We start from the raw sequence: 11,019 nt of genomic DNA, 5'->3' as shown, positions 1-11,019 counted from the left end.
TGAATTATTCCTGAATTTATATTAGGATTTCCAGCAATACGCTTTGAGTGAAAGGAAACGTTTCCGTCGACGACGAGGCATCTACATTGACTTCGTAAATCTCAAGATGATATGCTGGTTCAATCTATCAAAGATGTTCATAGGAGTAGGATGTACGTATGTGCGTTCATATGGATGAGTATATATTCGTGTATATGAACGTTTGCCGTTTATACTATGTTAACAAAATAAAATCCATCGCGTGTTCATGTTGACCACGTACACCCGTGGACCACACTCACAGTACCCCCGTCCAGCCGTTCACCGTCTACCTTTGTACACCGCGTCCATCCAGGCCGCAGAAACGCAACCACACCGCACAAACTGCCACGCCCACGCGGCCTTCCCACACCCCGCACGCACTTCCTCTCACTGCACCTCGGGTCCCACGCCCCTGACCCCACCCGTCATAGGACGGTCGGTCCGCTGGTGCACGCAGCCTCCATTTCCGAAGGACACCTCGCCTCCAATCTCCTCCACCCACACCAGCCAAGGGGCAGACGGTCTCCCCCCTCCGCGCGATCCAATCGCCTCGCCGCCGCCGCCGCCGCCGTCGCCGCCGTCATGGCCTTCCTCGCGCGGGCGCTGCGCCACTCGAAGCCGTACCTGCCGTCGCGCGGGCCCGCGGCGGGCGCGTCCTGCCGCTGGATCTCCTCCACGGCCGCCGCGGGCTCCCCCGAGGCCGGCGCGGCCGTGGCGCCCGCCGACCCGGAGATGCCGCCGCCGCGGGAGCCCGTCGGGGGCGCGCGCGTCGAGCTGCCGCCCAACCCGGAGGACGCGCTCGAGGTGTTCGTCGACGGGCACGCCGTGCGGATCCCCAAGGGCTTCTCCGTGCTCCAGGCCTGCGAGGTCGCCGGCGTCGACATCCCGCGCTTCTGCTACCACAGCCGCCTCTCCATCGCCGGCAACTGCCGCATGTGCCTCGTCGAGGTCGAGAAGTCGCCCAAGCCCGTCGCCTCCTGCGCCATGCCCGCCCTCCCAGGTCCGCCGTCCCCCATTCTGTTTCGCCGCAGCGTGCACCCCGTGCCTTCTTTCAGGTTGCAAATGGGCCATGCTGGTCTGGTTTGATCCTGTTATGTGCGTCGGTCTCTCAGATCCATTCAGCTCATAGACAATCAGCGCCTTAGGGTTCCCACGTACATTACGTTTGATCAGTAATAATCCTTGTACAGAGACTAGAAACATGGACTTAGTTTGTTGGTTGTTGGGCTACTGAACGATCAGTCAAGCGTGTGTGGTTTCTAGTATGATTTGCGCGAGTTCCTGACCTTGGAGTGTCTTGTTGGATTAGGGATGAAGATTAAGACCAACACACCAATTGCGAAGAAGGCAAGGGAGGGTGTCATGGAGTTCTTGCTGATGAACCATCCGCTCGATTGCCCAATCTGCGATCAGGGCGGGGAGTGTGACCTCCAGGATCAGTCCATGGCCTTTGGGGCTGACCGTGGTCGTTTCACCGACATGAAGCGGTCGGTTGTGGATAAGAATCTGGGCCCCTTGGTGAAGACGGTGATGACCCGTTGCATCCAGTGTACAAGGTGATGCTTTTGGTGCTTCTTGGTCAATGTTTATGAGTATTCCACTTCCACTTTAAATAAATTGATGCTATCTGGTTTCTCTATGTTTTCACTACTGTAGGTGATTCATTTTTCTAGCATTGTTAGGTTAAGAGCTTATTGAGAAAACTTATTAAGGTTAACAACTGTTGGAGAAGAACACTCCTTCTAATATATCCATGTGCTTCAGTATGAATATTGTGCAGTCACATTTATGTTGTCATGTATTGTTTTATTGACATTATTGTTGCAGTAACACATCATCCTTTATGCAAAATAGTTTACCTACTTGTGCAAGCTCTAGTTTACCTTTACCATTTGCTAGTATGTAATTTTCAAATTTCTCTCATCTTACAGGTGTGTCAGGTTTGCATCTGAGGTTGCTGGTGTTCAAGACCTGGGCATGTTAGGCCGTGGCAGTGGTGAAGAAATCGGAACATATGTGGGGAAACTCATGACAAGTGAACTATCTGGAAATGTTATTGATATCTGCCCCGTTGGAGCTCTTACATCCAAGCCGTTTGCATTTAAAGCTAGGAACTGGGAGATGAAGGGCACTGAGACTATTGATGTTACTGATGCAGTAGGGTCCAACATCCGTGTTGACAGCAGAGGTCCTGAAGTTATGCGCATTGTTCCTCGCCTCAATGAGGTTTGCTTATTCTCCGCATCTCTGTAATTTGACTGTTGTGTATGATTTTTTGCTGGTAACGGTCACACTGCCTGATACTTCATGGTATATTAACTATGCTGTGATCCCCCAGAAGCCATAACGCATGCTAAGTCTGGCATAAAAGGTTGCCTAGTGCATGAAGAAGGCTTGTAGTCACTAGGCACCACCCTCCTACGTTAAGTGCGCCTGTCTAGCCCAAGTAATCAGTAACTAGGCGCTACCCCCTCTAGCCTACCCCAACTTGTTTGGGACTAAAGGCTTTGTTGTTGTTGTTGTTGTTGTATCATTATTGATGTTACAGTATGGTCATTACGGAAATTTCTGTTATGCTTTCTCAAAGTGACATCCATAACTCGTCGGAAGATTGTTCAATGTTGTTAAACGAACATCCAAATTACTGTGTGTGCTTAAATCATTAGGATTAACTGCCCCATCTGCATTAAACTGTTATGTAACAATTAAACTGTTGTATTATTACCAATGCTGCCTCCCCCGTACAGTGACATGTTACCTTGATATGTTTTGTAATATTAGCAGCTTGACAGTGCTCCCAGGATTTGTTCTTGATGGTTTTGCAGATTACCGTAGCGTATCTTATTTGCTTCGCATTAATGATCTTCCTGATTCTGGACCTAAAAGAGATGGAAGTAAATGTTGGTGTACTGTGAGAATATAATATAACATAATTTAAAGTACTCTTCCATACTTTTGCTCTGTAAATTTTGTAAGGAATGACTAGTTGATTGAGCCTTCCATCCTTAGCCTGCCAATTTATTGCCATGAAAATGAATACCTGAATGAGCAATTTTTTTATCATTGCAGGATATCAACGAAGAATGGATATCTGATAAAACACGGTTTTGTTATGATGGTCTGAAGAGGCAAAGACTAAACGACCCTATGATTCGTGGTCCTGATGGCAGGTTCAAGGCAGTGACATGGCGTGATGCTATTGCGGTTGTTGCTGAGGTTTTGAATCAAGTCAAACCAGAAGAAATTACTGGAGTCGCTGGCAAACTTTCTGATGCAGAATCCATGATGGCGCTGAAAGATTTTGTTAATAAAATGGGTTCCGATAAGGTGCTCTGTGAGGGAAATGGTCCGAATCCACCAGCAGATATTCGATCAAACTACCTAATGAATACTAGCATTGCTGGTCTTGAGAAAGCCGATGTCTTCCTTTTGGTTGGTACGCAGGTAAAATTCTGATTTTCTTGCTCATGATCACTTTCCAGGTTGCTTTCCTTATCTAACAATGTGCTCTGTTCTGTTATCACTTAGATTCAGTTTCATGTTCTGGTAGTGTATATTATCTGCTCTTGGATGCGCAACTGCTTGAAAGCATCTTTTAGAGTCATAGCAACAATATCTCACTAGATTTTATAAAAACAGCCATGTAATAGAAATATTCCATTACACGCCAGAACATAGCATGTTGAGCGCAAAGTAGCCTCCTAATTAAGGAGTTGTTCGGTGATCCTCCAGCTCCCTGAAATCTGAGGATCTGCGGAGCACCCTTCCCCCCGCTCCATGATTTTTAGCTGCTGCTCCACCAACTCCAGGAGTGGGGTTGCGGAGTGGGAGGGCCTCCGAACAGGGCCCTAAATGCCATTGCCTAGTGGCATTTTTTTTTTGCAATAGCTATATACTAGTATACTTGTAATAATGCAGCTGATGTTTCCAAAGAATTGCGGTTACTTTCTTCAGGCGTGTCGAAGCAGTGAACCGCCATTAAATAGACAAATTTATTTGGTAGTCAGTTTGATATCCAACTTGTTAGACCAAGGGAATTGAGATGTCCTGTTTGTCCTTCATATTTTCTGCCACCCCTTCTTTTTGGTCACACTCTTCAGATATTTCTATTGTGAGTTAAGTTACATTTTTTGCCTCCATAAAACAGCCTAGGGTGGAAGCTGCTATGGTGAATGCAAGGATTCAGAAGACTGTTAGAGCAACACAAGCAAAGGTGGGCTACATTGGTCCTCCGGCAGACTTCAACTATGACACTCAGCATCTTGGCACAGGGCCAGATACCCTTGTTGAGATAGCTGAGGGCCGGCATCCTTTCTGCTCAATACTAAAGTCTGCAAAGAACCCAGTAATCATCGCTGGAGCTGGGTTATTTGAACGGGAAGACCAAGGTGCTGTGTTCTCAACAATTGAAACTGTAGCCAAGAAATTCAATGTGACGAGACCAGACTGGAATGGCCTCAATGTCCTATTGCTCCATGCTGCACAGGCCGCAGCTCTTGATCTGGGCCTCGTCGCTAATCCTACTGAGAGCGTCAAGTCTGCCAAGTTCCTTTACCTGATGGGAGCCGACGATATCAACTTGGACAACCTTCCAGCGGATGCATTTGTTGTTTACCAAGGGCACCATGGTGACAAGGCTGTGTACAGGGCCAATGTTATTCTGCCGTCTTCAGCATTTAGCGAGAAAGAGGGCACCTACGAGAACACCGAGGGATGCACCCAGTGGACCATCCCAGCTGTCCCTACAGTCGGTGATGCTAGGGATGACTGGAAGATCGTTCGTGCTCTCTCCGAGGTTGCCGGGGCTCCACTGCCGTACGACAGCGTCGCAGCTGTGAGGAGCCGGATCGGTATGGTGGCCCCAAATCTTGTGCGCGTCGACGAGAGGGAGACATCTGTGATTTCTGCTGAGGTGAAGCCTCCGGTAAAGCAGCAAGTGAGCCCGGCTCCATTCAAAGCTGCCGTGGAGAACTTCTACATGACCGATGCAATCACACGGGCTTCAAAGATAATGGCTCAGTGCAGTGCAACCTTGTTGAAGAAGTGAGGCCCTACTCTACGTGATAACCGGCAGACAAGATTTTAGTTGCCCTTTTCCATTTCGCTCACCAGTTGTTGTTGCTTGGTTGGCTGGGAGTATAAATTTGGACTGTCTCCACCCTAGCTAGATCTGAGGAGCAGCGAAACTTGAAAGCAGTGCATTTTTCTGTAACGTGTGAGAAGCGGAGCATACTTAATAAGCTTGTTGTCCTTTCGAATTAGACGGCAGCTGCAAGCAAATAATTTTGTTGTATTTCGGGTTTTCGCCTGCTCGTTTCCCCGATTCCAGGAGGCAGGCAAATGCAATGTAGCTGTATGTGCAAATTAAGGTATACCCCATTTTATCATTCACAGGTGTGTTGAATGGCACATGGATTTTGGATTTGGGCCTCCCTCTCATTGTTCTTTCTTTGAATAGTTTATTTATATGTTATCCAATGTTGTATGTTTGTGTCGATTGGTTTTCATAAGTTGAATGTGGCTGATGCATGATCTGTTCGCTCATGACCATGCGGAGGTGAGATTGGCCTAAGGCAACTCCAACGTGGATCACCAAATTGCCTCACCCGCAAATGTCTGGACAGTTCATCCAACGGGGGTCACTAGATTTGTTTGGATCGGTTCGGATGTTCAAAATCACACAAATTGAAAACAAACCTATGAGGAATTTTGTAGGCCTGCCACGTCGGACTTCAAAAAACGTTGATGTTTGCTGGCTTATTTGGCAAAGAAAAATAGAGTACGTTATAAGAAATTAATCGGTCAGTTGAATATTCGGGAGCAGTAATTTAATCCTTCAAATTTTTTTCTTGTTTTATTATTTTTTTAGTAGTCTTTATAGTAGTCTTAGATTTTTCATTTTGATGAGCCTCACTTTGAGGAATTCATGGAATAATCCATTTTCATGGAATAATGAATTAAGGAAGAAAGGATATGAGTCTTTGTTACCCCCCCCCCCCTCCCCCCTCGGCGCACGGGATCTGCCCTTGCCGCCGCTGTCCATGGTGCCCGTCAAGTATCCAGGCAAATGTCATAGCGGAATATTTTGATGTTGTTATTGTTGACTTTGAAGAAATCATGATAGTTGTATATGCAAATGTCATAGCGGAATATTTTGATGTTGTTATTGTTGACTTTGAAGAAATCATGATAGTTGTATATGCAGTGGAGAAGGATGATTTGTTTTACGAGGCATGGTTGGCTATAGGTGTGAGTTTCAAGGCATGAAGCACAACGTGACATTTTGGTAAAGTGGTATGTTTGGTTCATTGAGCATATGTTAGGTTGTTGGGTCATTTAGCGTTGCCAGTGACTTTAATCCGACCTGATTATGAGAGGAGGCTAGTCCCACCTTATAAGGAGGAGTGTCACACTCCCTTCTATTTTTTTGAGATGTGATGGGCTCTTCGCTTGTAGTGTTGTGTTCTATCTCCGATGCTCACCGGAAACGTCCGAACCTCGACCTGACATTGGGAGCTGACCCTCGGACGCTAGCAACACAAGCACTATGCGCCCTACATCATGGAGTTATCCATGGCCGAGGCCATTCAAAATGTCGTCAACGAGTATTGTGGTGTGTATGCATAAGTGCGAACAAGATGGTCAATGATCGCGTCACTCAAAGAGCTCATAAGTTTTACTTATCATTGCTTTACGTATTGTCCATTTTGTTGATTTGCTCAATGTTGCGATTTGTTGATCACGCGTGTGCACGTTGTACCAAACGATGGAGTGGAAGCCCCTCACGCTAATACATTGTTGGATGAAACTCAATAAAAGCAACTGAATCAGTCAGTGCCTATGAAGAAGTTGATAAGCTCAGGGAGGGGAAGGACGATGAATTTACAGAGCTTGTTGACCATGTTCTTTATTGTTGGACATCTTTTAGGGAGTGCTTTCGGATTTAAATGTACGGTTGAATTGCTATTGACCTAAATACATCTGTCAGAGTGATCAAAAGCGGATGTTAAATTGCTATTGATCTAAATACATTTATCAAAGTGATCAAAAATGGATGTTAGATTGCTACTGATCTATACATACATTTGTCAAGGTGATCGAAAGCGGATGTTAAATTGCTATTGATCTAAATACATTTATCAGAGTGATCAAAAATGGATGTTAGATTGCTACTGATCTAAATATACATTTGTCAAGGTGATCGAAAATGGATGTTTTGATTTGGTTTTATTTAGAAAAAAAATGTGGCAAATGAGCGGACATTTGGTAAGTCTATATCTATACCTACGTATTAATAAAGCATCTATTGTTTCTGTGATACGTCATTAAATTTGCCTCTAAAGTTTGTCAAAATTACCCACCAATGCCACCCGTAAGTGTAAAAAATGATTCTTTTTTGAACTTCCGTTCGGCTCTTTCTCTCAAATTCTAAAGCATGCGGTTCCTGTATTTTATCACCAACACAAGGCTAGCCCAATTGGTTGTGTGCGCATTGTCCCATCGTGGAGACCTAGGTTCGATCCCGATCGTGGCCTCCAGCCCTTTTTCTTCTATTTCGCACTTTTTCTAAAAAAAAATCTCGTTTACCTTTATTTCGATAAACTTTGCACAAATGTTAATCATGGATTAAAGAAATGTCAAATTTGTAGACAAAAAAGTTCCCGTATATACAAAAAAATATACAGTACGCATGGACAATAAATAATACATTTTTTATTTTGAAAAATATTGATCGTGTATTTTAAAAATTTAAATGTGCATAGAAAAATGTTTCCGGTGTATAAGGAAACATATACAAAAATATATAGTGTGTATGGAACAAAGTAGACATAAAAAATAGAACTTTACAAAAATGTTAATTGTGTATTTGAATAATGTAAAACATGTATATAAAAAATATTCATGATGCATACAAAATATGTAAAATGTGTATTAAAAAAATTAGACATCAAAACTCAATAATGTTTCTGATGTCACACGCAAAAAAATGTTTCTAATGTATAAAAAAATATACAATGTTGTTTATACAAGCTTTACGTAAACAAATGGCTTAGCTTTGATTTTTCATACACATAAACTGTTTTGCTAATTATTTTTTTAAGAATATCGATATTGATACGCAACTTGGAACATTTGGTATGCATGTACTTACAAATTGATTGTTTTCGATAGAGCTGTCTAATATGTTTACAACCAAATTAAGATTTCACGTAGATTTCAAATGCAAACACATATATTAGCAAGATACAAATAATGTTCTTATGCATATGCTGTCATTAATTAACAAAACATACTTTGCCATTTTCATCATAATTCAAATAATGTTCATGCATTTTAAGAAATGTCCTAAAATTTTAAGAACACAATGCGATTATTACAATTGGAGATTATGATTTTTTTCTCCCGTTGCAACGCATAGGCCTTTTTTGCTAGTTTTACTTATTGTTGCTTTACGTATTGTCCATTTTGTTGATTTGCTCAATGTTGCGATTTGTTGATCACCTGAACGCGTGTGCATGTTGTACCAAACGACGGAGTGGAAGCCCCTCGCGCTAATACATTTGTTGGATGAAACTTAATAAAAGCAAGTGAATCAGTCAGTGCCTATGAAGAAGTTGATAAGCTAAGGGACGGGAAGGACGATGAATTTACAGAGCTTGTTGACCATGTTCTTTATTGTTGGACATCTTTTAGGGAGTGCTTTCGGATTTAAATGTACGGTTGAATTGCTATTGACCTAAATACATCTGTCAGAGTGATCAAAAGCGGATGTTAAATTGCTATTGATCTAAATACATTTATCAGAGTGATAAAAAATGGATGTTAGATTGCTACTGATGTAAATATACATTTGTCAAGGTGATCGAAAGTGGATGTCTTGATTTGGTTTTATTTAGGAAAAACAAAATGTGGCAAAGGGGCGGACATTGTCCGTGGACAAGTTTGAACGTGTCCGCAAGTATTTGATAAGGTCCATTTTGGTTATCCGCGTTGAGTTGGCGGCAGATGATTTCCTCGCCACTCGCCAATGTTTGGAGCGTGCGTGGAAACTGTTGGGTATTCCACGAATACGACCAAGAAGCTCGTGCTGCCCCTTATCTCCCTCCCCGCGCCCCAGCAGCACGAGCATGGCGTTGCACTGCGCCGCCGCCGGCAGCGTCTCGCCGTCCACCGGCCCGTGCCTCCTGCTTCGCCACCGCGCGCTCCGGCGCTCCCCGTCCCGGCCGCGGCGGCCGCACGGCCTGGCTCTAGCTTCTGCCGGTGCCCGGTGGGCGTGCGGCGCCAGGAGGCGGGTGAGGCACGAGGAGGAAGACGAGGAGGAAGACGAGGAGGAGTACGGGCACAACGAGGAGATGGCGCGGCTGGAGGCCTACAGCGAGGGGGCGCGCGACCTGGCCCTCCTCGTCACGGCCGCCGTCGACGGCGACCTCGAGTCCGTGCTCGTCTTCAAGGTACCAGATCAGATGGCGGATACACTACACTTTGTGAGGTTCCGGCCGTGCTCCTCCTCGGAGCGCATTGCTAATTGCTGCTGTGTTGCGTGGTGGGTGGCAGGGCTTCTCGTCGAGGCTGAGCGGGAGGACGGCGCCGGACCCGGCCATGAGCGTGCTCCCGGAGCGGGCCGTCATACGGTCGGTCGACGTGGTCAGGGGGCCCTTCGACCCCACCAACATCGACTACCTCGAGAAGGGCCTGCCATGGGAGGAATTCAAGAGCCGCCTCCAATAGCCAAAATCATGCGAAAATCATGGTGGCGGGATTGTAGGGAGTAGGGCATTTTGGCGGCCGAGCTCCATCAAGACTTCAGTTAAAATCAAAATCCAGTTCCAAAAGATTCCTGAAAAATTATATACATGTATACGAGGATGTAGGTGTATGTGTAAAATTTCAGGATGAAATACCTTAAATTGCGAGCTGTATAAAAAAAAAAGATCATGTACTTTTTTTTCGATGAACTACACATGTGCTAAAAGGCGCACTTTCTTTTTTTTTTTAGCTCTCAATTTAACATATTTCGACCCAAAAATTTACACATGTGTCGTGCCCATTATGTTCCTATGTACTCCCTCCATTCTCTTATACAAGGCCACTATGAAAAATACATTTTGCATCTATATAAGGCCATCAGCAGTAATCGAGGTAACATTAATAATGTTTCCTCATACTCCTTCCGGTTTAAAAAGCGTGCATGCAAATTCTCTAGGACCTAGATGGTTATTGATTGGCTGTGAAATGAGTTAAAAATAGCATTCACACTACACATGCATATAGAAATAATACAACGAAGTACTAGTAGAGCAAGTACAATAGAGCAGAGTCAGCTGGCTATAAGGAATAAACTAATATATTTTTGTTTAGTTAGAGTAAAGAGAAGAGGAGAGAGAAGGTAAGCGGGCTCTTAGCTAAGAGCCAGCTCTATCACGTGCTCCTAGGCATTTTGTGAGTATGAAAGGTGGACCATATAATGAAGAAGCAGTACACTTTTGCAATGAACTATTGTACATGCTGGCTATAAGATGGGCTATAGATGACATGACAATGGCTTATAGCCAGCAGCTAGCTGTACTATTGTAGTTGCTCTTAGCTGCTAGGAATAAATGCAACGTGACTTAGTCTTTGTCTATTTTAAAAACGTACGCAAGTCTAACTGTGTCTTTTAAACCGTGAGGGAGGGAGTACTAATAACTTGTTTAATAATTGCATGTATGTATTCATAATGACATTTGACTACTTTCTTCTCACTCATTCGTTGCATGCATGCAACGTATTAATAATTCCGGTTAACAAAAAAAAAGCTTAACTTTCGAACCTGTCATTAAATTTTGTCCTAGTATCTGTAATATGAGTTTGTGGCCTTATATAAAGGAATGGAGGAAGTATACATGTGTAATTCTTTTTAAAAAACATGTTGGATCATAAAAAATATGAACTTCAAAATTTTCAAATTAAGTGCTCGATGAGCTGGGCCTCCGTTTAGCATTTTCGAATCATAGACTG

At 44.1% G+C, this 11,019-nt stretch overlaps 2 protein-coding genes across 2 annotated transcripts; both read left to right on the top strand.

Moving 5' to 3' along the window:
* Positions 1-472: 472 nt before the first annotated feature.
* LOC123447499 (NADH dehydrogenase [ubiquinone] iron-sulfur protein 1, mitochondrial) lies at positions 473-5,445 on the top strand. Its single transcript, XM_045124107.1, has 5 exons — positions 473-1,021; positions 1,331-1,577; positions 1,953-2,247; positions 3,091-3,465; positions 4,169-5,445. The coding sequence occupies exons 1-5, from the start codon at positions 604-606 to the stop codon at positions 5,066-5,068; spliced, it is 2,235 nt and encodes a 744-aa protein (XP_044980042.1). The 5' UTR covers positions 473-603; the 3' UTR covers positions 5,069-5,445.
* A 3,585-nt stretch (positions 5,446-9,030) lies between these two features.
* On the top strand, positions 9,031-9,977 carry LOC123451050. Its single transcript, XM_045128065.1, has 2 exons — positions 9,031-9,473; positions 9,577-9,977. Exons 1-2 carry the CDS (start codon positions 9,150-9,152, stop codon positions 9,748-9,750), a joined length of 498 nt encoding a protein of 165 aa, XP_044984000.1. The 5' UTR covers positions 9,031-9,149; the 3' UTR covers positions 9,751-9,977.
* Positions 9,978-11,019: the final 1,042 nt, after the last annotated feature.

Source organism: Hordeum vulgare, chromosome 4H (assembly GCF_904849725.1).
Source record: "Hordeum vulgare subsp. vulgare chromosome 4H, MorexV3_pseudomolecules_assembly, whole genome shotgun sequence".
NCBI lineage: Eukaryota > Viridiplantae > Streptophyta > Magnoliopsida > Poales > Poaceae > Hordeum > Hordeum vulgare.
The sequence above is the reverse complement of the archived record's forward strand: the minus strand, read 5'-3'. Positions and strand labels throughout refer to the sequence as shown.